This window comes from Barbatula barbatula, assembly GCF_947034865.1.
Source record: "Barbatula barbatula genome assembly, chromosome: 5".
Lineage (NCBI taxonomy): Eukaryota > Metazoa > Chordata > Actinopteri > Cypriniformes > Nemacheilidae > Barbatula > Barbatula barbatula.
In genome coordinates this window covers 22,492,081-22,518,495 of record NC_136769.1, presented here as the reverse complement: position 1 = coordinate 22,518,495, position 26,415 = coordinate 22,492,081, and the positions used below count along the sequence as shown (strand labels likewise).

Genomic DNA, 26,415 nt, shown 5'->3' with positions numbered 1-26,415 from the left:
ACACAATTCCCAGTAATAAAGTCATGTCCAAACCTACTTCATCGAACATCCTTTCTTTTTTTTATACTACATTCATAAAAGGTCCTTGTGTTTGGGTGAAACCAGTGCAGCACAGGTCTTCGGTTCTCTCACAGATAGAGCGGTCTCGAAATAAACAGCAGTTGAGCACCGATAAGTGAGGACATGACCAGAGACCCAAACACTGTACCAAAAATAGCCAGTAAATGACTTCACTCCCCCCAGGACGTTGTCCATTCTGGGCAAAGATAAATCAATGAACCGCAGTCTGGCCAGAGGGGTTTTTGGAGGGTATATTGAGCTTTATGTGGGTCACCGTCCCTTGACCTTGGATTTCTGATTAAAGAAAGATCAGACAGATCTTGATTCCCATAGTAGGAAAAATGACTTTCATTTTGTTTGTTCTGTTGAACACAAAAGAAGACATTTTGAAGAATGTAGGACAGCAAACAGTTCTTGGGCACTTTTGACACCATTGTATTTTTTCCTTCTATGAGAGTCAATGGGGGTCAAGATCGGTTGGTTATAAGCATTCTTCCGAATATCTTTCTCTGTGTTCATCAGAACAAACACATGTATACAGATTTGGAACAACTGGAAGATGAGTAAATGATGACAGAAGTTTCATTTTTGGGGGAATTATCCCTTTTAAATACCTCCTTGGAGGGTCATGATTGGCTAGGTTAGGTGGTCTTGACATCATTTTTACAGCCACGTCCATTCTCCCTGTTCCATTTGATTGTCTCATGCTATTAACACGACAGTCAATCATGAAACCTTTTACCTCAGACTGTTGCTGAACTAACCCTAATGAAAAATCTTTTCCTGTCTGAACATTCACGTGAATCTGAGACGATCAGTCGGAGACAAAAAAAAACCTACAGAAGATGAAAGACGAGAATAAAGGGCGAATATGCAAACATGTAAATTCAGAAGCGGAGCGAGCACAAGGGAGGCTGAAGGAAGGGATAAATGAGAGCGCGAGGAGGCTGAGATGTGCGTGGGCCGGGAGACGACTGAGCTCCAGCTCTCATGCTCTATAATTTGAGATTTAACTGTGGGAAGCTGTACCTGCGCTCTCGCCCACAGGCCACCTGCCTTTGCTTACACATGCATGAACGCGTATGTGTGTGTGTCAATTGCGAGCTGTAACTATGGAATAGATCGAAGTGTAACTTCATTTCACGCAGACGCTAGTGCAAAATACATTGTTGTATCGGTTTTCGAACGTCTGGCAACAAAGCAATCCAACCCAATGTAATATAATCAGCTTATAAAGATTTATGGAAATCTGAACGTCAGCGATGACTCCCATCCGAAGAGCAGTTTGCATTTTAAAAGCGCTTCGTATGGGAAAATGTCCCTCTCATTTACATCAGTGATGTGCCGAGTCATACACCAACAAAATCTGCTGGGTCGGCATAAAACTGTTTCTTTTAGCACTGGCACTGATCCCAGTTTGAGCCGACTCTGCATCTGTATAGGACACGACAGAGGACGAGAGAACTTCATCCCAGTCAGCTTATTAAATCAGGATGCAAATTAATCAAGCTCCTTGAACACGGAATGGATTTATTAGCGTCACCGTGAACCCAGCAACAATGAGGTTACTGATGTACTGTGCAATTTTGTGTTTCGAGTGGGAAAAAACTTATATTCTGAAATTTAATCAGCCATCAGTTTTAGCTTCCAAAATGGCGTCAATTACATTTTGACATGGTCAATGAACTATCTTTGGGTGTAACACACAGCCCATGATACCCAGGGTTCGCAATACAATAGCATTACAATATATGAAACAGTATTTTAATAAAAACTGATTTATTTCCAAAAGGTTAAATATTTTTTCAATCATAACATTTTTATATCAAAACATGTATATATGCAACTCAAATACGTCTGCATTGTCACTGGAAAATTGAGTAGATAAATAAATAAATCATCAAATACATCAATTTAAAAAGCTAAACCCTTGGAGGGAATGTCTTAAAAATACATTTTATATATTGACGAAGGTGATGCGTTGCTAACAAACAACTGGATTAAACAGACCCTATATCGTAAAAAATCATTGCTCTACAACATATATTTTGTTATATCATGCAGTGTCACAACACAATATTACAACCCTACAACACAAATGTGCCAATTTCATTTTTATTTGATTGTTAAGAGTGATGATGTATAAATGCAATACTTCTAAAATGACCTGCCCTGTACACTGTAAATAAAAATTATATATAGGTCTAAACTATGTATATACAGAAAAATCAGCTACTAATACATACGTATTTATGTATCTATTTCATAAATTGCTTCTGCATTCTGTCACAAAATCCCCAAATGTTCGTGGTTTTAAGTTCGACCTTTTAAGAATATGAAACATTAAATACAAATATTATTGGTTAAAAAAACACCATTAGCTTTGAAGCCTGTCTAGATGAAACATAATAATGGATGCTGGGTTTGTTTATGTCAAATAATAACATGAAAAGAAAGCACACATTATGGGTAAACGTTAGAATAAGAAAATTTGCACCAAAAAGCAGATAAAAACGGTTTTGCACTTCTTCGGCCTGTTAAGTCCCATGAACCGTGGTGAGGCACGAGCTGGTGTGAGCACAGATTTCTCTAGTGACTGATTGTCCAGCCCTGTGCTTCCTGTTAGTAGTCCAAGTAGCCGCCCGTTCAGATTCACACCATTCACACAACTGTCTATTAGAGCCGAGGGACTGATTGAAGAGCGTTTTTGCAGCTGCTCTTAAATAGATTGACTTCTGGCAACAGTTCAGAGAACCTGATCTCAGAGCCAAAAAGCATCTTCCTCCCCGAGCGTCCATCAGCATTTTTCACTGCAGTGTTAAGTCTGTCATTTTCACTGTTACTGCAGTCAGAGGGATGGACCGCTTGGCACTCACAAAATGAGCCGGCGCGTTATGTTCTCCCTACTTATCTGTTCCTTTTCTCTCTTGCAGCAAGCTGCCCAGCTGGGCCAGAGCTGTGGTGCCCAAAATCTTCTATGTAACGGAGAAAGCGTGGAATTATTACCCTTACACCATCACGGGTAACTACAGCTGCACGGATGCACAACACTGCCAAAGCTGGATGATGTTACACTACATCAGTTTTGACTGTAACTGGTTACGAAGTAATGAGTTACTGTAATTGAATTACTTTTCACGTGAAAAAGTAAAGTAAGGGATGACTCTTATACTCTTACACAAGAAAAGTAATTCAATTACAGAACAAATAAGAGTAATCCCTTACATTACTTTTTTTTGTGAAAAAGTAAAAAACATATGGGATACAAACTGAATTGTGTCCCATATGTAAAACTGATTTATGTCAAATATTGACAAACCCAACCATTGGGTTAATAAAGCAATAAGCCCCGCTAAGCAGTGGGTTACAGTGCATTTTATAACAGCTAAGGGCGTTGTGAATCCCCCTTAGCTGTTATAAAATGCACTGTAACCCACTGCTTCGCGGGGCATTTTGCTTTTATAAAATGGTTATGCCATGTGCGTAGCAAGGTTTCATAAAATAAAGTATATAAAATGATATTTAGGCTATGTGGTGTGGTCAGCCGTTATAGATCGGGGTATTTTATAAGGGCTCAGCCAATCAGAATCAAGGACCAGAACTGACTGTTTTATAAATTAGTCTAGAAAATGTTTGTATTTGACCCAAGCATGGGTTGAAATCTCTTTCCACTGACCATTGTCAAAAAAGAGCTTTTCTACTTTCCTGTGGCTCAGTGGTTAGAGCGTGACGCTAGCATCACCAAGGTCATCGATTCGATCCCAGGGATTGCACATACTTCGAAACAAAGTGCTGTAGAGAGATATTAAAACGCTAGTTAAAAGCAAAATTATCTCACCGGATCATTTAAAGCTGTGTAGCTATAGTATAGTATAATGCAATGTAAGTCGCTTTGGATAAAAGCTTCTGCCAAATGCATCCAGTAAATGTAAATGTGCAGATCCTGTTCTGTTTAGACTTCTTGGAAACTACATGAATATGTATTGCTGTAGGGCGATTTACGCACCGCTATGAAGATAATTAATTCAACTTAATTGGCTCACCAAACAAGTACATTTATTCTGGACAAAACGCGTATGTATACTTCTGTTTGTTAATTTCTTTCACCATCATACTTGTAGGAACATGTCCATGCTAAACATTTCTGATTTTAAACCTTTAGTAATGTTCATGACTTGTATTGAACCCGGACCATTGCAGTTGTGCAAGCTATTTGGGTACAAACATCCAATAAACGTCTTAAAGTGCAGATTTCACAATATAAATGTCAAATATAGCTGCTAAATGCCATTTAGGGCATGATGCACATGCTTTCAAAAGAAGACCAGAACCCAGTATACAGTTTCATGCACATGTACACATACAGAAGTTAAACCTCATTTGCTCTTGGAATCCTGAAGGTCCAGCTGTGATTCAATGTGTGACTGAGCCAAGTTTATTGCGTAGACCATGACATTTAACATAAAGTCTCTCTCTCTCTCTCTCTCTCTCTCTCTCTCTGTCCACCCCCACCACTGGCTCTCAGAGTACACGGTGAGTATTTGTTTCTTTATTTTTTGCATAATACACTATGGTTGAAACCGGAATGGACTTGAACCGAAATGTCACAGATATTGAAATAATGGAGCTCTTGTAGTCTTTGATGGGCTAATTGAATGTGTTGATGTCATTAGAGGCTCGGCAAGCTGTTCAGCGCTAATAATGTTTGTCAGAGCCCCTCCCCCCAAGAGCACTAACCCCCCCATGATGCACCATTCTGCGTTTGTCGTTTATTGAGATGTGCATGCTTGACAAATGTGTGTATGGTACTAAACCCAAGAATATGTTTTTGTTAATCTTTTTTAATGCCAATGGGCAATTCAATGCAAAGTTTTTATCAAGGTTTTTCACTATACCAGGGGTCGGCAACCCGTGGCTCTTCTGCCTCCCTGCTGTGGCTCTCTGCGGTCTTTCTAACCCTTGTTTATGCCTGGTATTAAGATGCATTTTGATCGATCGCATCACAAGTGGACGAAAGAGGCACATACCTGTTTACACCTGCTGCTGTAATCCGTCTATTTTGACCACTTTTGACCACTTCTGTCCTGATTTCGTCAAGAAATATCTGAAAAAGCATACACGTATTTACTCATCTATACACCCTGGCTGGGTAAATGTTCTTGATTTTTCCAGATATTTTATTCGAATAGACTAAATAAGTGCATTCAATGTACATGTGAGCGCGAGCGGAGATGACCGATAAAACAAACAGAGATCAGGGGGTTCATTTCTGCTTTGAGAGATGAGAGACAGCGCTGAACACTGTATGCGTGTGTAAGAAATAGAATGGTGACAAAACATTCTGCTTGGTACGTTTTTCGTCTTTAAAGCAAACTTTTAGGTCTTCAGCCGGCATAGTTTCAATCCTGTCTGGCTAGCGTGCTTCTCACAATGTTTATGCATGATGTTTGTACGCGGAAAATAGGCGGTCTATTGTGGCTGTTCATCAAACGTAGCAAAAACAAAAGTTCACAGAAAAAAAGCTGAAGTCTAACTAAAGCAGCACGTGGCACGTGCAAACACCGCAACACTACTATTGCAACACTCCCACTTATTGCCTGGGACAAAATATTATAAATAGTTTACATGTAAATACAATAAAATCGCACTATAACCACCTAGTGGTGCATCTGGGTAACTAACACAGGTTGTGCATGTAAGGTAGTAAAGTAATTTAAAGGTTACATATATCTTGCGGCTCCAGTCAAAATTTGATTTGGTGGGAGAGAGGCCAAAATGGCTCTTTTGGTCACAAAGGTTGCCGACCCCTGGTCTACACTGATAGCTCAGATGTCAACATTCGGTGGTTCAAATACCCATGTTTAATTTTTAAAGCATTTCATTGCAACATAACAAACTGATAATAAAATGACAAAAGTATATAACAATGTTGCTTAATATTGAACTAAAATTAACTTATTTAAAAAATGAATAAAAACGAAATAAAACTAAAACCAAAACTATAATCACTCTGCCATATCTGCAATAAACTCAAATTGAATTCAAGGTAACTATTTAGGTTCTTTGAAGAGCCATGTCTTCTCAATTTGTTGGCTATTATTGCTTCTGGGTTGTGCATTTTATTTCACAGAAATCCCATGAAAGTACGTTGTCACTCAAAAATATGCGTCTTTTTTGTCACATCCTTTAGGCATGTTTATTCCCTCTTTTTTAAATAGAAAACTTTTGGATAGACTGCAATTTATCTGATGTTAAGACTCTTATCAACAAGGGTTTAGTTTAATATATATTTTTAACAAATGCATTCGCTGAGCATTTATATGTCACGTCCATAACTCAAAACGTCACATCCATAATCTGGAATTGCCTCAAAACAATTCATTGTGCCAGTTAATGTTAATGTTAACAATTACAACCCTATTGTGAAGGGTTTTAACTTGATCAAGATTGTCAGAAACTGTTTTTCGAATAGTTTACACCACGACATCTGCGCTCGCAAGAATAAACTGGAAAGCAAGGCAGCTTGCTGGGTCTCGTAGCAACGATACTGTGTTTGGAAGCTAATTCCCATTAACCCTCATGTTATTCCACTATCCCAGAATGCACCATTCTTGTTTTCATTGCTTTGCTGTAATATAATTAGAGTATATTGGAAAAGCAAACGGACCAGGTGTCTTCTAGCTCCTTGGAGACTGTATTAGGTTTCATGGAAAATGTATTTGTGCTTTCAAAAGACAGCCCCAGGTTTAACACAAGACTCCGCTGAGCCCAATTAATATAATAAAGTAAAGATGTAACCTTGGCATGACATGTAAAGTGGACGTTTTTTCACAGACATCTGATTTGTGCGTGTGTGTGTGTATTTGCCACCGACACACAGCCTGGAAGTTGTTAAAAGACAAGTGAAGCGACATGACAGATTGATTTAAATGAGGGTTGGCTGGACGTTTCGGTCTTAAGTTAAGCCGGACCGTAGCCAGTGAAGCTCTGCGTGCCCAGAGATGACTGAGAGAGCTCTACATGAGAATACAGTACCATTATCATAATCGAGCATATGCCAGGAACCACAGGACACAAACAACTGAAATGAGGCCGCTGGAAGATGAGAAAAGACCAGAACAAGTACAAATGAAAACAGCTGGATAATGCAAAACAAAGTCACTTTTTCCACACTACGCTGTTTGAGACGCATACTGAAATACAGATGGGAAATCATCCATTTAGCGCTTAAGTGATTACGGAGTCAAAAATACATGCTAAAGATATTGCAGCTTACATATCACCGTTTGCATCTGTTCGTTTATCCAGATATAAATACAAACAGATTTTTTGTAATGAAGTGTAAGTTAAAAGGCTTGTCACAAAGCACGTAATCAAACTACAAACACTATATACTACGTGAGTTTAAACACATTTCTTGCAAAAGCTTTGTTACCACAATATTACAACATATTTCAATATGTACACCTACAGTAGGCTCCATTATATACATTAAGTAGTTTGCATTGTTTGCTATGGCTGATGGGATTTTGCGGTCACTGCGGAGCTCTTTCACTTCGCTTTATGTTTCCATAGAAACAGCTGCTATGGATCTCTCTCCAGAATTATATTGTGGTTTTTCTACTAGGAATTCAAAGGCGAGCAGATGGCAAACTGCACCTTTGTGTCGTTGAAGAAAGCGTGTCGATCTCTTCAGATCACACATGCCTCATAAAGTAAATAATAATAATGGCCCGCCTCGCTATGTCTATGAATGTCGGTCAGCTGTTGCGGAGACCTTATCAATAGCTTACTTTCAAAATAATATTTAATGGCAGACATTTTAATAGGCAGACAGCTTTGTTTGACGCATTGATGTGATTTCCACCGAAACGGGAAGCTAGGGGGGACACATTGCGTGGCTCCTCCCCCTATGAAATAGCATTAGCAAGTAGCATTTAGTTTACCTATCGGCCAGAAGTGATGTCATAATATTTCTCATCCGTTTTTGTCAATGCTGTGCTCTACACTTGTCTATAAATAAAGCCAACGCAAAGAAAATAAAAATACATTTACGTCCCCTTTAACGTTTTTGCCGTTTTTTGGGGGTTTATATTGTTGCTTTCTATCAAAATGCATCATGTTGTCGTGTTAAAACAATTCAGGCTCTCCCTGTTTTGTTTTCTCGCTTCTCATTCTTAAATTCTCCTCCTTTTCCTTGTGTACAGTCTTCGTGCCTCTTATTATCTCACCCCTTTTCGTATCCGTACATGTATTTCTCCATTCTCTTTCTATGTCTTCTCGTCTCAATCCTTTCCCCTTCCCCCACTTAGAGAAACCGGCGCTTTCTCCAGTGTTACATAACGCGGCCTGTATTGATTGGCAAAGCGATCGCGGGAGCAGTATTTAATCTAATCAGGCAGCGGTGTGTTTGGGTCTCAGAGGGGGCTGCAGCCTCAGGACGTGCGGGGGGAACAGAGAGGCAGTAAATCCAGCGAGGCAGAAAAGAGCACAGCATCAGGCATCATTACAGCACAGCATCAGGCCCATAAAACACAATGGCACGGAACATGCACGCTTGCTGCTGTAGTGAGAGCAGTGTTTAGGAATCCAGCACTGGTCATCTTGGCAGATGTTAACATCTCCTGTTTGTTGACAGAGACTGTTACCATTGACTAATTTCATAAATTGGTTTATCATTTATTAAATTGATTTGTTATTTGCAGTATCTTGAGTGAGTATATGGATACTTGAGGAACAGTTACAAGTACATTGCATGTCAAACCAGATTGCATTTACTTAAAGAATGCCGAAGCATTTGATAATCCGTAATGTAAAGTGCCTGTGTTTACTCTGCATCTACTGTATGTAATGCTGTCTTTTGTGATAATGTTTAATGATATTTGAGGTTATGATTACATAATATCATGTTGTTTTACTTTTAACCTGTGCTGGCTGAAATTTTCACTTGCATGGAAATGTTTAACTCTTTGTTTCTTCTTCAGTGTTCTTTCCTGCCAAAGTTCTCCATCCATGTAGAGACAAAGTATGAGGACAACAATGGCAACAATGACAACGTATGTATATTACGTATATTAAGTGAAAAGCATGCCTGCGGGTGTGTGTGGTTGTGCTTCTCTATTGGCAGAACAAGTCACATTATCAGTATTGTGGGTCTGTCACTGTTCTCACTTTAAATATTAATTCAATTAATTAACAAGCGGCTATCAAGGATCAAGATGTATAAAAAAGCTTCATAAAATTTGTTTATATACGATTTTTGCAATATGTTCCAAAGCTATATACTGTATATATATATATGTTGAAGCCATACGATACAGTCTTAAAAATAAAGGTGATTTAAAGGTTCTTCTCAGCGATGCCATAGAAGAACCATTTTAGTTCTACAAAGAACCATTCAGTCAAAGGTTCTTTAAGGTACCATCTCTTTCTAACTTTTTATCTGAATCTGAATCTTTTCAGCCACAAAGAACCAGGAAGGTTCTTCAGGTGTTTAAGGTTCTTTATGGAACCATTTAGACAAAAAAGGTTATTCAATGGCACCTTTACTTTTAAGAGTGTAGCTCAGAAATGTTAGTCGGTTTCTTAGACTCTTAAAAAAAAGATGCTTTTAAAGGTTCTTTGATGCCATAGAAGAACCTTTTGGTTCCGTAAAGAACCTTTAACATCTGAAGATTATAAAAAATAAGACTTTGAAGAACCTTGGACTGGTTCTTCTATAGCATCGCTGTGAACAACCTTTAAAGCACCTTTATTTTTAAGAGTGTACTTGATTTTTTTCACTGAAACTCTTCTACAAATCTCATCTTGTATAAATCTCAAGTGTTTCAGTGGGAGTTTGACTATTTAATAGTTCAGGCCTGCAGTCGGTCTGAGAGCTTACATGCATCAATATGCTCCAGACAGATGTTGCAGTCTGTCAGACTGAGCCAGTACTGTCTGTTCTAGCCTGAGTTCTTGTTAAAGTCTTTGCGCACAAGCACTCTCTCACTTGTAAAGGATTTCACTCTTCTCTTCCCTTTTTGGCATTACTTTTACCTTCTGGCCCAAATGAGAACATTTTGAGATCTGCCCGCTGGTAGTTTATTCTTTTCTCTGATGGTTTGGAGGTGTGTGGGTATGTGTTTCTAAAACATGCTTCAAGTTTTATTAAATGTACTTCTGGCGAGGAGGGTGCGTTCTTTTACCATCAATATCACACTGCGTGCTAATGGCTGGAATACACTACAAAAGTTTTAAAATCTGAACAACTAGACATCATACACAACAAGACTTTGAAAGTTTCAGATAGAAACACACTAACTGAACAAATCTGCAAACTGGCACAGACTTTCTGCATCAAGTCCAGACAGAAAATGTAGGCAAGATCTCAGCAAAAGTCTTGTAGTGTGTTTTAGCCTTTAGTTGGCCGCAGTGCTTTCATAGCTTCTGTTGATGAGCTGGAACTGCAGCTGCGGATGTTACGCTGTCCATGGTGCTGAGACCCAAAAGTTCCAAAACTGATGCTCCACCATGGATATGTGTACATAGATGCAGGATTGCCGTCTATACATATGTTGTCCACCATAATAGAACGGTGAACTCCACACATTCAAGAGCAAGTTAACTGTTTTTGTAGTTACATGCATGTATGATGCATGGCCATCTTCTTTTGCTGCGATTTGATTGGATGTATTAAAAACAGCCGTTGCATTTTGAGATGGAACTGCAGCAGACTCACAGTTGAAGGGGAGGAGAAACGGATACTCCACCCTAGCCGTCTATTTTGCATCATTTAGGATGGACAGTCATTACTGGGAGGAAGTACATTATCCGATTTTACTAAGCATTATGAGTGCATAAATATTATAAAGAGAATGACTAGCATTGATTAAATATTGCAGCGTTTATTGTAAATAGTTTATGAAAAACTAGGCATTGTGATTTTTGTTATTTCACTGGGACTTTAAAAGGGATAGTTCACCTACAAATGAAAATTCTTTCATGCTTTATTCATCCTCATGTCATTTCAAACCTGTATATGACTTGGAAAGTGGAACACAAAAGAAGATATTTTTTCTCACTGGTTTTGTGTTAATACAATGGAAGTCGATATTGTATATATTGTTTGGATACAAACATTCTTTAGAATATCTACTTTTGTCTTCTGCAGAAGAAAGACTTTTCATTTTTGGCTGAACTCAAACTGTTCTTTTTTTAGCATCTCGCTACATCTCATAGCATGTACATGTACATGCTTATGTTTAAACAAGACATCCAGTCCCTGCAGCCTAATGTACCACATATCACTATCAATTTCGGCTAAAAGCCTGTTCAATCTCATCTTTTTCCATATCACTTATGGATCATCATGCTTTTTGAGCCGTTCCAGACATGCTTTCAGATGGTTCCCATTGAGTAATGACTTCTTTTAACGCCTCCTCCGGTAGAGCCCCGTGTTATTCAGGGCCCTTGATGTGGTTGACCCACAGATTCAATGTAATCATCTGCCTCTCTGTAGCTGCTCTCAACAGTTCACAACACAGAAAAAGTTTCCAGAATTGACCTTTTCAGGTTGGCTGCTTTGAAGCCTATTCCACCTCTCATAATAGAACAGTGGAATGAACATGTGATGTCCATTTGACCATATTTTACTTAACCTTTTTTAGAATGTCTGTTAGATAAACTAAAATAAAAACCTTTGTAGCTCATTTCTTTCTCTAGTGTGAGCACTTTCACAATCATAGGTCTTAATATACTTTTCATTATATACAATACATAAAGCTTGAAAGTTCATGCAATATGGTCAGGCTACGTTCAGTGTAGCAGCAGCACCTGAGCTTACCATCTTCCCTGAGGTGAGACATTTAATCCCCCGTCTTTTAGCACCTGCAGGAGAAAACGCAAATCCTTGATCTTTTTTCCGCCTCCTCTGTCGGAGAGGCCTTTCTAATGTTCTTCATTTCGCTCATGTTTTGAAGTTTAGCCGCTGAACCCAAGCATGCATTAGGCTGCGCTGCATCAGGCGTGTTATTTAAAATACGACTGCTGTATCTTTACAGTTCATTGTCATGTTTTGTGCATTGGCTTTGAGAAAGATGCCTTCTGTATGCCTCACATACACTGCGTGCATAATTATTAGATACATTGATTTTCTTATCACATTTTACCAATTCCTAACCACATCAGTCTTAATAATAACAATGAATTGTGTATATTATCATCGAGCCTGAGAACCTTGTACTTCTGGAGACTCCAGGTTGGAAACTGGTGGGGCTGGAGACTAAAGGGTTTCTAATGGTTTCACACCTTATTCTTCATCATAATTGCAGTTAAACTGTACGTTTTCTTTGTTTGTTTTTGTCGACTGCTAACCCAATGAGCATTTTGCCACCCCGTTGGTCACGCCTCAATGTTGCAATGTCTAGCATGGCATTCTCATAGTAACTGTTCTGTATTAGATGTCTTTTTTGACTCATTATACCTGTAAAAGAAATAGTACCTTATAATTCTGCACACCTTACTACAAAGCGTTTCTCACTTCAAGCCTTTGCATACTATTATATATCACTTCAAAATGATTATATACACAACTGATGGTAATTATTAAGATTGATGTGGTTAGGAATTGGTTAAATGTGCCTGGAAATAATATGACCAAAAAATCAATGTATCCAATAATTATGCACGCACTATATTGAAAATTCATATTTCATCCTTGTCGCCACCTCTCTTGATAAGACTTGCCATGTCATGTTAGCCCTGTCTCGTTCCCTTTCATTTTCACTATTCATTTCTGGCTACATTTGGACAAGAGAAGCAAGATGTTTAATACATTTCTCCCCATGATCCCTGAAGCTCACTGTCTGTAGCGTCTGAAGAAAATTGCGATGTAATTCACGAATCCACACAGGTGCCAGACAACAGTAGAGCCGAGCTCTTACGTGAAAGTACCTGATCCTTTGATGCACAGAGACCTCTCTCACCCATTAAGGTCTTTGTTAGAGTCAGATGAGTGGCAGCTGATGCAGTACGTGCACCCTCGCCGACTCGCGCATGCACACAGACCGAGAGCTCCTTACTGTGGACAGTGTGAAGCTTGCAGCTGTAGGGGTATGCTGACATTTCCTTTTTTAGATACCTGGGTCAAGACCCGAGGAACTGAATTGCAGCAACAAAGTGAATGGAAAAAGTCTGACTTTTTGCAAACTCCCACTGCATTAATAGTAGATTGTGAGTAGTCAAGTCAGTATTATTTTTGATCTTCTCTCACTCTGCTGTAGATTTTTGATACAGAGCTCCGAGATGAAGAAACAGAAGTGTGCCTAATCGACATTGCCTACGATGAGATCCCAGAACGCTACTATAAGGAGTCTGAGGTATGTGCAGAGAAAAAGACCATTCAACAATATTCATTCAATCATAGTCGCTATACAAATATACGATAGATTCAGCATATGGTTTAATATAAGTGAAATAACAAATAATTTTTGAAAAAAACTGAAATACAGTTTTCAATGACATTTGTGTCAATTGTCTTTTGATGCTTTTATCCAAAGCGACTTACATTGCATTATCTTATACATTTGTTTCTAACTATATGCAATCCCCTGGGATCGATCCCACGACCTTGGCATTGTTAACACCATGCTCTTACCACTGAGCTACAGGAAAGCTGTAAATTATGTAAATCACAGACATTATATTGCAAAACTATAGCCACATATCTGTTACATACCATAAAAGGTTTTGTGTTGCAATATCATATCACAATATTTATGCCACCTTCAAATTCTAAATTATTAACAAACAAAACACTATTCAATATGGATTGTAATGGTTAATGAATACGTGATCATGCTCCATATGTTCCTACTGTCCTCCATTATTCTAATTTAAGTTATGGTGATGTGGTATTTGGTGCTGTTGGGATTTGGTTTATAGAAGTGTACCGGAGTGTGCTTCTCCCAGAAAGAAAAAGACAAGGGACTGTAGTTTATTTTTGAGCCAACAATGAATTATTAAAGAGACCCCGTTGAGATCTCTACTGGATACATGCGATCACCCCAGTACAGTTCCTGCTGCAGTCATGTGCCTTCACTTTCTCCTGCAGAGGAGGGTAGATGGATTAGAGGAGTGCAGCGTTATCTTTTTCTGCCAGCAGCCAGCTGCTATCGGAGGATCCATGCCGGTTTCTGTTTGACGAATGAAAAGCAGAGGTGGAACTGCATGTGGAGCAGTTCTGAGACTACCAAGCGATCACAACAGTCCACTACAGTCTTTTGACTGTATATAAGCATCTTTCTTAAGTTGAATTTGCTAATAGGTGCATCAGAGTCCACATCTTCATCTTATTTGGCACAAATATCTGATCTATCCACTGGATGCTGTGGTTGTAAAAAAGAGGAGTGTGACTAAATGTGTATTTGAGGTGCAACAAGAACATTTCCCATTCCTGCTTTTCCCACTTTAGGATCCACGGCACTTTAAATCAGAGAAGACGGCGCGAGGTTTGCTGCAGGAGGGCTGGAGAGACACTCAGGACCCCATTATGTGCTCCTATAAGCTAGTGACGGTCAAGTTCGAGGTGTGGGGACTGCAGACACGCGTGGAGCAGTTTGTGCACAAGGTCACGTCCACCCTTCCGCATGCATGTCTCGGACGAGCCCCCTAAAGTCTTAACCCTGCACTCTGTCTACTCTATAATGCTGCCTTCACGTGCTCTCGGAATTATAAAAAATATAAAGAAATTGCACATTAATTTGAAACTGATTTATCACGTTACCTACTGGGAGGTTGGAGAAATATTTTTGATACCCGAGTTCCCGAGATGGACAGGCGGGCCTTACATTATTATTATGGTCTTGTTCATATTTACATACATGAATAACCATTTGAAGCTTTTTGTATGTTTTATACACTGTGAAATTAGGATTTACAGTTGAAAACTATTATTACCATATAACGTTTTCCCAAGACACACGCAAGCATGAATCTGGCGTCAGCCGTTCTTTCCGACACCCGTACACAACCAGCTTGGAATCATGACACCAGAAGTGGGAATTATAAAATTTATGAGAGCATGTGAAGGCTGCATTACTCCTTTTTTGCTTACAATGATATCATCAATACTTGGATTAACTTGCTTTTTTATTCTCAGTAACTAGTCTTGCTATCATGTCCATCAATTGTATGACTTTTGTTCAGGGTTAGGCAAGTGTTGTTCCAGGAGCACCAAAAGATCATTCAGCAACACGTTCTTCAAAGCAAAATCAGAGTTACCATATATCTGTACTTTTCTCTGTCTCTGTAGGTGGTACGGGATGTGCTGTTGCTGGGTCACAGACAGGCCTTTGCCTGGGTTGATGAGTGGATTGGTAAGTTCGGCATTGACTGTTTACGTGTACAAAACTTTCCCCTAACTTTCTGTTCATTGCTTTACAAGTGATTCTTTTTTGTGTGTCGACTCTGTTCAAGAGTCATGATGACTAACAAATATCACGTGATCTATATCTCACAACTTGTTAGTATGGCATGAGTCACTGAAAGAACAAATAGAAAGAAATGCAGGATGTTCTCATGAAGACCTTGAACGGCTTGATACAATCTTCTTGTACATATTCTCTTAAAGACATGACGATGGAAGAGGTGAGATCATATGAACGAGCCACTCAGGAAGCCACCAATAAGAAGCTGGGAACTTTTCCGCCTGCGATTTCCATCAGTGAGACGCCCCTGCCGGCTTGCGGTCGCAGTGGTCCGTCCAGTGCTCCTTCAACGCCGCTGTCCACAGAGGCCCCAGACTTCCTCTCTGTGCCCAAGGACAGACCACGGAAGAAGTCTGCTCCAGAAACCCTGACTCTGCCAGACACAACGAGGAGAGACTCTGTCTTCCGCCTTCCAAATCTCTTTTCATGGGGTTCCACCTCCCCTCAACCAGAGTGATTTATAGTGCCGTTTACTTGATAATGTTGAGTCAGTCTCTCTTTAAATGTCCAGGGGATTTCCCAAACACACACTGTGTGACCTCGAAAAGTTAATTTCCAATAGGCCATAAAGTGCATTCTGTCAATCCCACAGATCAGTGTTATCTCAGGAGTCGTGGACAGAGCTGACTTTTTGACCTTTTTTGTACTGCTGAGCCCTTTTTCCTGCTGATGTCAAATATGAAGAAGGATTAACAGCCATTGTTGATTTGTTGTAGTGATGTATTTAATGGTACATTCTGCTCAGTCAATATTGCAGTTGTGATATGTTAACCCTTTCCTCAGGCTTCTGGATTCCCCAATAAAACTATTGTGATAGACATGTATTGTAAATATTTGTAGGAATGTAAAGGTTAATAGGCGTCCACAATGCTCATGTCTTTAACTTTGACCTATCCCATTCCCATGTACTTTACGATCTATAACTTGGATGCTTGGTCTGTTAATGGACGTTAGAAAGTGACACTGGTCCGTAGTTTATCTTCATGATATATTTGTTCATTTGAGGATCATCTGCCATGTCATTGATTATCCTGTTCTTTACATATGTTCATGGTTTGCTTTGTGATGCATTATTTCCCATGAATAGCAAATTAAATCCGTAATGAATGCTCGATCATTAGAATGTTGTAACAAGCTCTAAGGAATGTGTGCTGCTGCTGGCCAATGTATACTATGTAAATTGAAAAGCTCTTGCTTGTATTCTTGCTGGTTCACGCTTACTGTGTGTTCTTTTGAACTTTAGCACTCTTTTCTATAGCATTCAGAAATGCACATGCCGAATCTTGGGAAATCATGCCGTTGTCAATTACCATTGTGAAATTAAAGCATTTGATATCTCTTTGGATTTCTACTTCATTCAGACTCTACCAAGACTGTCAAAATAAAGGGAATGTAGATAATAAAAACTACTGTTGTTAAAACCTAAAACTCAAGATTTTAAAACTGTGTGTGTACAAGAAATACTGATTATGTGCTCTGAACGGGGCAGTTTTCATATTTTCAATTATTCAATGAGTTTAGCCCTCATAGCAGCTTAAGGATATTTATAATGAACTGAATGCCGGTTATCTGCTCTGATGGGAACAGTCTATTTCTGTAAATATTTAATTGCAATATGTATAAAATTACCCCACGAGTATCTCTGAAAAGAGTTTGTAATTTTATTTCCGAATTTAATTCTCCAATGTTTAAGAAGCTGAAATGCACTCGCCATTATGAGTACAAATTGTTCTACAGCAAGAGATAAATTAAAAGATTAATGAACCTTATTTTCGGGGCTTTTATTAATAAGTCGCCTACTGAAATGAGTTTAATTCTTAGTTAAATTACTAACAACAGTTTTGAGCCGTTGTGTTTGTCAGTCTGACATAAAACGATAACCATAAGACGATAAAAACATATCCAAAGTTTTATTTTGCAGTGACCTCAAATTTGTGTTTTATGAACCTACCTGTCAAAGTTTAATCTAGGAGTATTGTACATTTTAATTGCATATATTTTTGGCACTTAAACATACCTTTTGTAGTTCAGGAGCAAGCGCCTGTAAACCTTTGTAGAGAGCTTTTATTTTGGAACGTGTGGCGTATTTTAAAGCGACTTTTATTTTGAACGTGTTTCCGTTGTTGTTCGCGCTCGTGAAACGCTAACACGGAACTTTCCGTTTGCAATGTTTAGGCGTGATTAAGGATGTTATTTACAGTACAGTGTTAGTGTTATTTAAACAAATACATCATTACCGCGATCGAGAAACACACAAAAAACAATGAAGGCAGACCGATAACAGATTCGGCGACGTTACTCTTGTTTGTGCTTTAGCCGAAGAAGAAATATGCGTTAATACGCCGCGTCGTGTTCATGGTGGTCGTCTTAAACGCACGTCTGTAGAAAAGAGCAGCCATGGCTGAACATTACCGCAAAGCTCCGCACAGCGATCAACATGAGTCCTTTTATAAGAGATCGCGAGAGCCCAGTGAAGATCACAACCCTCAGAAACGACACGGAGCTGCCGCGACTCTGAACACACACAAACAGATGTATGAGAGGAACTTCCCCGTGTACAAACAGCCCGTGGAGGTGGGCTGCTTCTCCCTGGACTCTCGCAGGAACTTCTTCAATGATCACAGACAGATTAGATATTATGTTCCGCCCAGAAAACGCCCAGAGTTCAACTTGAGGGATGGCTACACTGATCGTTTCGTTAAAAGAGATGATGGAGTGAAAGAAAGACTTGACCACCTGCTGAAGTGGATCCTGGCAAACAGAGATAAGATCCAAAACAGAGACCAGACCTCCTCATCCAGCCGGTATGGTTCTATTACACACAACACGCCGTATTCTACCGTATCCCCGGATGAAAGTAATGGAGACATCTTATGAATCATTGATGGAAGACTGTTTTGTTTCTATTCGTTTCATAATATGTGTCCACTTGCATGTTTTTTGCAGTGTTTTAGGTGTGGACTTCGTGACATGGAGGGGACACTTAACCAAGGTGCTGACCACCCCATACGAGACTCGTGAGGGATGGCTGCTGGCCGCGTCCAAGTTTGGAGGCACCGTCTACATCAGCGAGGTGGAAACGGAGGCCGCGCGTTTAGACAGGGAGAACCGCTCGGAGCGTCATGAGGAGATGATGTACTGGGGTTACAAATTTGAGCAATACATTTGCGCAGGTTTGAGGAGATCTACCGTTCTGTACTGTCGGACTGTTTGCGTGGTGATGTGAGCATCTTATTGACCGTGTTGTTTTAAGATGATGCGGCCGGCAGCCCAGACCCCGGAGGAGTGGTGAACACAAACGAGGCGTTTTGCACGGTGGTACAGACGCGTCTAGCCGACCACAAGCTGCTCTTCTCTGGAGAAGTGGACTGTCGGGTTACAGACGCTGACGCTCCCCCGGCTCCGGCCTGTTATGTGGAGCTCAAGACCTCGGCAGAGATCAGCACCCCGAAACAGCGCAGCAACTTTCACAGGTGTGACTTCCATAACTGGCCAACACTGAAAGCAGCGTAAAACTAAAGTCCGGATGCATTGTTTTGTGACTCCGTATCATACAGTGCCCTCCACTATTATTAGCACCCTTGGTAAATATGAGCAAAGAAGGCTGTAAAAATAAATCTGCATTGTTTCTCTTTTTGATATTTTATTGAAATAAAAGATTTTACAAAATTCCAACGTTTAATATAAGTACAACTATTTGAAGTGGGGGGAATATCACATTATGAAAAACAATTTTCTCTTATACACACTGGTCACAAGTAATGGCACCCTTAGAAATTCTTGTGAGTAATGTCTCCCATGTATATTTCCATTAATGTTTACATTTTCTGAGCACACAAAGGGGATTAGAAACATGATGGTGTCCAGTCATGACTTCTTGTTGCACGGAAGAATAAATCTAAGTAACATAAAGCCCAAAACCCCTCAATCATTCATCACAATGGATAAAACCAAAGAATAGTTCTGATGTGCAGCAAAAGATTGTTGAGCTACACGGAATAGAAAGTGGATTTGAAAGGAAATGGTTGAAACAATAAAAATGCCCATTTCCAACATCAAGGCAATGATCAAGACGTTTTGATGGACTGAAGATGTTGAAAATCTGATAAAATAAAGGAAAACTTGTCCATCAAGTTGTTTGGGACACTGTTCAAGAAACAAATCTTCTGCTCTCGTGCCAAAACAAACTTCACCATATTAATCTTATCCATACTGGACCTTCAGGGAGGACTGGGCTCTATGGCCATATGAAATGAAAGAGTTTTTTTGCCAGCAATAACACAAGATCGGTTTGGTGCACACAGGGAGAAAAAATGCCCCATGTCCACGGTTAAATATACCACCAGATCTTTATTTTTGCGGACCTCCTTTAATCCAGTGGTCATGGACTTCTTGATCAGATACATGGCGTCATGTTTTATATCAAATGCAAACCAATAAAGAAATCTAAACCTGACTTGCTCCGCTAGAAATAGTATTATGGGTCGTGGTTAGATCTTCCATCAGCACACTGGTTCAAAACAAACATCAAAATCAACAAAACTTTGTCACTGAACGCAAAATCAAGATCCTGCCAAAGCCATCCCAGTTCCCTGATCTGAACACTATAGAACATGAGAGGGATGAACTGAACAAGAGGGAGCAACAGCATTTGCAGGATCTTCTCTATGAAGTAATGGACTTGGATGACTTTCGATATGTTCTCGAACCTCTTCAGACATATATATGTTTTTCATAATGTGACATTCCCCCCACTTCAAATTGTTTTACTTGAATGAAATGTTGGAATATTGTTGATTTTTTAAATAAAAGATCAAAAGGAGAAACAATGCATATTTATTTTTACAGCCTCATATTTACCAAGGGTGCCAATAATAGTGGAGGGCACTGTAGTTTTGTGACCAATGTCTTCCATGTATATTGGCCACTTGTCTTTGCTCTTTATACTTATTTGCACATGTGCATAATATTCAGTGTCATTTTGCTGTGATATATTTGAATATAAAGTGAAATAAATTTGAGTCATTCAGTTGCTTTAATGTTTCGATTGTTTTTATTGGTCTGTTTTGAAACGTAAAGACCATTAACTTTCATTGTATCGAGAGTAGCAGCTTGGGGCCTACAGATTAATAACCTGTTTGAGTGTGAATTGTTATTTTAATGCCACATGAGGTGTTTTGGTTAATGTTTGAGTGCTGCAAGTCGAGATATTTGGAATCTTTGGTTTTTAATGTTTCTCACTCTTTGAATGTTTCTCCGAAAGGTTCAAGCTGCTGAAATGGTGGGCACAGTCATTTCTTCCTGGTGTGCCACAGATAGTCGCTGGATTTCGAGACCATGATGGGGTGGTGGTGTCTATGGAGACAATCCAAACCTCAAAGATATCACAACTGATCAAGGTATTTAAAAAGGAAACTTAAGAACTCAATTCAAAACAGGAAATATTTTCAGTTAATCCTTTAATAATGCTGAGATATCTTTATTCTATAGAATGAGTATAACTGCTGGAAGCCCACGGTCTGTATGAATTTCTGCAGCGATTTCTTGTCCTTTGTCAAATCAGTCGTCAAAGAAGATGACCCAAGGTACTTGCATGCTACATAAACTGTGTCTGCCATAAATCTGACAATGGTTTTCATGAGAATCTTCTTCGTTTTTACTGTTCTGATGTAATGTGTTGATTCTCAGGTTGGTGTATCTGTTTGCATGGGATCCTTATAGAGATGTGAGCTACACAGTGCACAAAGACTCGAAGTATAACTTCATACCGGAGTGGTACGTGGAAGAACTGAGGAGTCCCTGCTCATCTCAGCATTAACGCACTGATCGTACAGGAGTATACAAGAACCGGATGTAACATATCTACAGAACTGTTGGATGGTTTAATCAAAGATGGACTCTGAGGGAACAAATGGTTTTTTGCTTTGTTCTTGAGGTGCAGCTTTTATTTCAATGTACAGTGGAGCTGTAGATTTGTTTCGGTTGAGTGTTACCGTATAACTTTTATAATGACCTTGACAAAAAAAACATTTATATGTATCTTTTACAAAATAGGAAACACAAGCAGCATGCATTTCTCTATAAACTTTGTAAGCTATCTGGCATGAACCATTGATTTAAATGCAAACATTCGATTTGCTATGTAGTTCATGTACATTAGATTTGATTTATACATGCCACATTCCTGCGTTTCACGAATGACGCCATGATATCATATGAAACCCAACAATATTTTTTAATCCACTTTTATTAGCTTTGTCCTTGTAACGTGATTTAAACATGAAAACATTTTCCAGTCATGTAAATAGCAAATTTATACAAATAAAAGAAACAAAGAACAGTCTTGTTTGCGGTTGAAGTATGTAAACCATTTTAGTTTAAAGATTGTATTCTGTGTGGTCCAAGTTGGACCAACCAGTTTTATAGTGACACCAGTTTCAATCAGAAATTTAAGGCAAGTATGATGATGAGAAATTCACATTGCTTCAGTGCTGAGCCCTGTGTTTTTAAGACTAAGTTATGCCAAATTACAATTGTGTCTTCATATATGTGTCATTGAGTGAATTAAAAATAAAATGTACAATTAAGTAAAACAATGTAACATTTTGTTAGCTAATTGACATGAACACAGTGGTTCTCAAACTGTAGTCCGCGTACCACGACAGGAACTGAAACACTGAAATTCCTTTCGTGTTTTAAATACAATGTCAAATGTTTAACACATGATTGATAAATACGGAATACATCTCTTGTAGCCTATGTGCAATTTTTAATACAGTCCGCGTCTACTTGAGGTTAAATCAGTAAAACGCACATTGTGATTTAGTTGACGCGCCGATACAGTAAAGTCTCTGTTCTACAGCTGTTCTCTTTTCGTTTACTGTTACGTATATTTATCTTCTGTGTTAAATATTATTTGTATTAGAATATTTCTGCAAGTCCCCACAAAGTTAAAAAGTCCCCCTTAAAAGTAATTTACAGAGTCCTGTTTACTGTGCACTTAGGGCTGGGCAAAGAATCGTTCATTCATTGCTTCATAAACATGGCGGATGCGGGTGTGTCGTCGAATTTAACATCACCTTCACATAAAAGACTGTTCCGTTTCAATGCACCCAAGTGTGTTTAAAGTGTAATATACAGGTTTGTGGCCCGTCATTTCATTTTTGTAATTCACCATTGCAATGTGATATTTACTGATCTTTTTTAATAATATCTATAGGATTTGTATTAAATCTATAATCATTGTGAATCAGAATTAAATCGTCAGAACCGATGCCCAGCCTGCACTTCAGACAAGTGTTTTGTGTCCACTATTACTTGTGACCAACTTGAAAAACATGTTCTTTGGTTGAAAAAAAAGTGTTTGTATTATTAATAATACATTAGAATTGGGGGAAGATTCACAGCTCTACTATTACTTGTCATGTTTATTCAGATGATTTTTCTATGGCAGCCATCAGGCGGTACTTGGATCTGATAAGTTTGAGAAACACAACTAAAAACAAATAAATTAAGTCAATCCAATCAGACAGGACAGACGTAAATCATTAAAGAACATTTTCCATGTGAAAATGTGTTCTGCCTGGCAAGCCCTTTCATAAACACCACCCAACGCTATTATCTTCAGCTTTGAGTTTAAATGACCATTAAATGATGTTTGCTGTAAAGCTAATGTTGCCTTTTGGCACTAAGAAGTTTTACATTCAGACTCAAATTTATAATGAAAATATGAACGCTTTTGAGACGGCTATTAAAAGTTCATAACCACCTCCATGGCTTCAGTATTTAGGCAAACAATTAACGTGACTGTACTAACCGATGTCATGTTACCATGGCCGAGGCCGTATTACATAAACCTGTGTTAGTAGAGTGGTGGGTGATGGGATATATGGAGCTCCTCCTGAGGGTGTGTGTTAGAGAGGAAGTATTTAGTCTCTCAGTAGTTGACATGGCTCTGTATCTCAATGATTGAGTTTCTCGTGCATACCCATGAGTCTGAACGTGGCAGCGGTTATCTTCTCATAGATCACAAACATGAGCGCTGCCGTCAACACTGTCTGCAGGAGCTTCGCCTCTAAACCTTTATATAAACCCAACAGTCCATGTCTCCTGTGACAGAATCATGTATAAACCATATTAGCATATCACCAACAGTACATTATAACTGTAGCATAGCAACATTCCCTTACAGTTACCTTAATTAAAAATGGATATTAATACATTTGGATTCTAATATCCTTAACATATGTTTAATATGTGGTATTCACGTAATAAAAGTGTTATAGTTGCTGAAGCGGAATTTAGGCCGAATGTGACCACACACGTTTCTGTCAATCTCATATTAATCTAGAGTACCTTTACAGTAGTATTGCATACTTCAAAGACAATTTAGTTTGATCAAATTGATAAAAGACAGATACAGCTGTATGATTAATCCCGGAAAAAGTCAAGATCAGCAGATTCAAGGTCTACAGAGAGTCCGACTGAAACGGTGCTCGGGTTTACCAGCATACTTGACATCTATTCTTCCCCTCTTTAGAAAAGACCCAGCTGATACAAATATATTTCACAATGTCATTAAACTACAACGATACAGAAAGTCTTACTTGAGTCGGTCCATTAGTAAATACACCACGTTCCTCAGGCTGCCCAGCAGACCTCCTTTTCCATCCGATTTGTACTGGCCAAACTGTTCAGGAAGCAACGGGACACATTTCACACAGCCAAAAAATATGGTTTACTTTAATATCTACGCCACGTTTATTATATAATGTTGATGACAGACTGTGTTTGTTTACCCGCAGTATGGCCTGAACCGTCTGCAGTGGATATGTTGCGGTTGTTGCAATAGCTTTAGCCATGGCACCAATAAGAAAAATCTGGAGTGATGATATCTGCACATAAACACATTTCAGTGTTATAGACCATACAATAGGTCACTAGTTACAAAAACAAGAACCTTTTCCAAACCTTCCTGCCTCCATGTCCCGCTTTCCTTTTCAGAGCCTCATAGAACATGAACTGAACTGCGGGGTTGAACACCAGCACAAGAGATGGTAGCGTCCCGTTCCACAGAGTCCCCACTCCCTCACTGGCTATTATCTGGGAGAAGGCATCTTTTGAAGGAACACATACAAATAAAGTTTGTCTGACCATAAAACATTTGTGTTGCTATTGCTTTAGTTTCTTATTAAATGGAACAGTGTTCACATAACCCAAAGGGCCAAAAGATGAATCGAACTGTAAGGAACTGGTTCATTTATGCTCAACAACAGTCTATACCTTAACACATCAATGAGTGTTTAAGGGGTTCTGACCAAATATGCCCTTATAGTGGGTCTGATGGAGGTCCTCATTCCTGAACTTAGCCCCCTGGAGCTTCAGCCGCGTGTTGACCACCCACATGGGAGTCGTGAGAAGCACGTTAACAGCTCCTTAAAGAAGAAATAAATGAAGGATGATGAAAAGTGGATCCCATTGTGTTTACAATGACTGCGTTTTATTACTCAGCCGCTTACACCAAAGTGTAATGCAACCAGTTGAAATACTCGAGTCAATACCTGATACGAAGCCCATGAGCAGATCTTTGCCAGGTCTGGATCTGTCAGACACCATGACTTTCTTCAGGGTGTTGAATGTGTAGAAGTAGACGAAGTTAGAGCAGCACAGGCTAGAAATGACAGGAAACCAGCCGCGATAGAGAGACAATCTGAAACACGCAGACATCAGAGGCTTTCAAAGGTACCGCATCTTATTCAGGGTAACAAGGGTCTGCACGACGGATAGAGTACTCACATGCCCTCCTCTTTCGCGATCTCAGCCAGAATAATGGGAGTGGACATAGCCTTCCGGCTTTCGTCCACTGAAACAGATGCAGGGAAATGACATAAGCGCATTATGGGCATGTTGGACAGTAAGTGTAGGCCTACTGTACTTGTAAGAGGACAAGACAATTCTTTATTATATAACCGAAGAGCAAATACAGCAAGGATTTATATACAAATCATTTAGCAGAAAAATGACTTGAAAATGTGATAATCATTCAAACACATTTTCATATATATAAATATATTATGAACTTCCTTTATTAATAAGGGTACCCATATGGGTATCCTTATTAATAAAGGAAGTTCATAATAAAGATGGCAAAATAATATTAAAGTAAATGATAAAAGAAAATAAATAAGTGTGAAAAGTACGAAATATAGTCTAAATAAAATATATTGGGAAAATAAGCTCTTTATGGCATAAATCGAGGAGGACATATGAGGATATGAACTCACCCTGAAGTCTGATTCTGGCTGTGTCCAGAGGATAAAACACACTCATCGCTGTAACACTGCCCTGTAGATCAATAACAAGACTGTTATTCACCAAACATCACAGACACACATCTTAAACAGACGAGAAAGACCCCATCCGTGATGATTTAAGCCGGCGTGTCCTCACAATTGCACCTGCCACAGCATGCACCAGTGTTTCATATGACAGCAGGCCGACTGAACTGCTACTGCTGTCTGACATCTTTCATTTATTTAAGATGTTTATTCGCTCCTATCAACCCGATCAGTGCGACTCCAGATCCCCGCGACACGACACGATTAAAGCCAAACGCCTTCCGCATGCAGACATTCACGTTGTATTGCTAAACATCCGCATTCGGATGAGTCCGTCTCTTCTTCGCGCTGACTCTTGTTTGACTCGCGCGGCTCCATACCGCCCCTAGAGGTTACACGTGGACATGCAGGAATGGGTTTTAACGTCAACCTTTGGAATTTTGGGGGGATGTTTGTCGTTTAGGCTCCAGGCATCGATGGTTAGACTTGAACAAATATTTATAGTTCACACCAAAATTCTGCCATCATTTATTCACCCTCAGATCGTTGCT

At 39.3% G+C, this 26,415-nt stretch overlaps 3 protein-coding genes across 4 annotated transcripts in view; 2 read left to right on the top strand and 1 right to left on the bottom strand.

Moving 5' to 3' along the window:
- Positions 1–16,951, top strand: part of pitpnc1a (phosphatidylinositol transfer protein cytoplasmic 1a) — a 48,727-nt gene extending 31,776 nt beyond the window's left edge. The window contains exons 3-9 of the mRNA XM_079456569.1: positions 2,994–3,082; positions 4,586–4,593; positions 9,045–9,116; positions 13,323–13,418; positions 14,513–14,668; positions 15,353–15,416; positions 15,671–16,951. Coding sequence (XP_079312695.1) covers positions 2,994–3,082; positions 4,586–4,593; positions 9,045–9,116; positions 13,323–13,418; positions 14,513–14,668; positions 15,353–15,416; positions 15,671–15,984 — 799 coding nt within the window. The 3' untranslated portion in view covers positions 15,985–16,951. The remainder of the gene's footprint in view (positions 1–2,993; positions 3,083–4,585; positions 4,594–9,044; positions 9,117–13,322; positions 13,419–14,512; positions 14,669–15,352; positions 15,417–15,670) is intronic.
- A 647-nt stretch (positions 16,952–17,598) lies between these two features.
- Positions 17,599–22,126, top strand: dxo (decapping exoribonuclease). Its single transcript, XM_079456559.1, has 6 exons — positions 17,599–18,331; positions 18,474–18,700; positions 18,781–19,000; positions 20,791–20,926; positions 21,018–21,112; positions 21,216–22,126. The coding sequence occupies exons 1-6, from the start codon at positions 17,925–17,927 to the stop codon at positions 21,343–21,345; spliced, it is 1,215 nt and encodes a 404-aa protein (XP_079312685.1). The 5' UTR covers positions 17,599–17,924; the 3' UTR covers positions 21,346–22,126.
- slc25a17l (solute carrier family 25 member 17-like) lies at positions 21,765–26,257 on the bottom strand. 2 transcript variants are annotated; one of them, XR_013786665.1, is made up of 11 exons: positions 25,977–26,257; positions 25,811–25,871; positions 25,323–25,389; positions 25,088–25,236; positions 24,845–24,961; positions 24,498–24,643; positions 24,326–24,421; positions 24,134–24,216; positions 23,515–23,636; positions 22,292–23,427; positions 21,765–22,203 (listed from the first exon to the last, which is right to left on the bottom strand). XR_013786665.1 is itself a non-coding variant. In XM_079456560.1 (10 exons), the coding sequence occupies exons 1-10, from the start codon at positions 26,049–26,051 to the stop codon at positions 23,354–23,356; spliced, it is 990 nt and encodes a 329-aa protein (XP_079312686.1). In that variant the 5' UTR covers positions 26,052–26,257; the 3' UTR covers positions 21,765–23,353. The 2 variants fall into 2 exon arrangements, 1 of the variants encoding a protein (XP_079312686.1); XM_079456560.1 differs by having other exon boundaries at positions 21,765–23,427.
- Between the last annotated feature and the right edge of the window lie 158 nt (positions 26,258–26,415).

What these genes read in the sequence shown, in the direction of transcription:
- dxo (XM_079456559.1), top strand. Translation starts at nt 17,925, where the DNA reads ATGGCTGAACATTACCGCAAAGCTCCGCACAGCGATCAACATGAGTCC. An exon ending in CAGCGCAGCAACTTTCACAG is followed by an intron (nt 19,001 to 20,790) that starts GTGTGACTTCCA and finishes TTTCTCCGAAAG; the next exon opens with GTTCAAGCTGCTGAAATGGT. An exon ending in GTCAAAGAAGATGACCCAAG is followed by an intron (nt 21,113 to 21,215) that starts GTACTTGCATGC and finishes GTTGATTCTCAG; the next exon opens with GTTGGTGTATCTGTTTGCAT.
- slc25a17l (XM_079456560.1), bottom strand. Translation starts at nt 26,051, where the DNA reads ATGTCAGACAGCAGTAGCAGTTCAGTCGGCCTGCTGTCATATGAAACA. An exon ending in CGGGACATGGAGGCAGGAAG is followed by an intron (nt 24,422 to 24,497) that starts GTTTGGAAAAGG and finishes GTTTATGTGCAG; the next exon opens with ATATCATCACTCCAGATTTT. An exon ending in TGCCACGTTCAGACTCATGG is followed by an intron (nt 23,428 to 23,514) that starts GTATGCACGAGA and finishes ACACACCCTCAG; the next exon opens with GAGGAGCTCCATATATCCCA.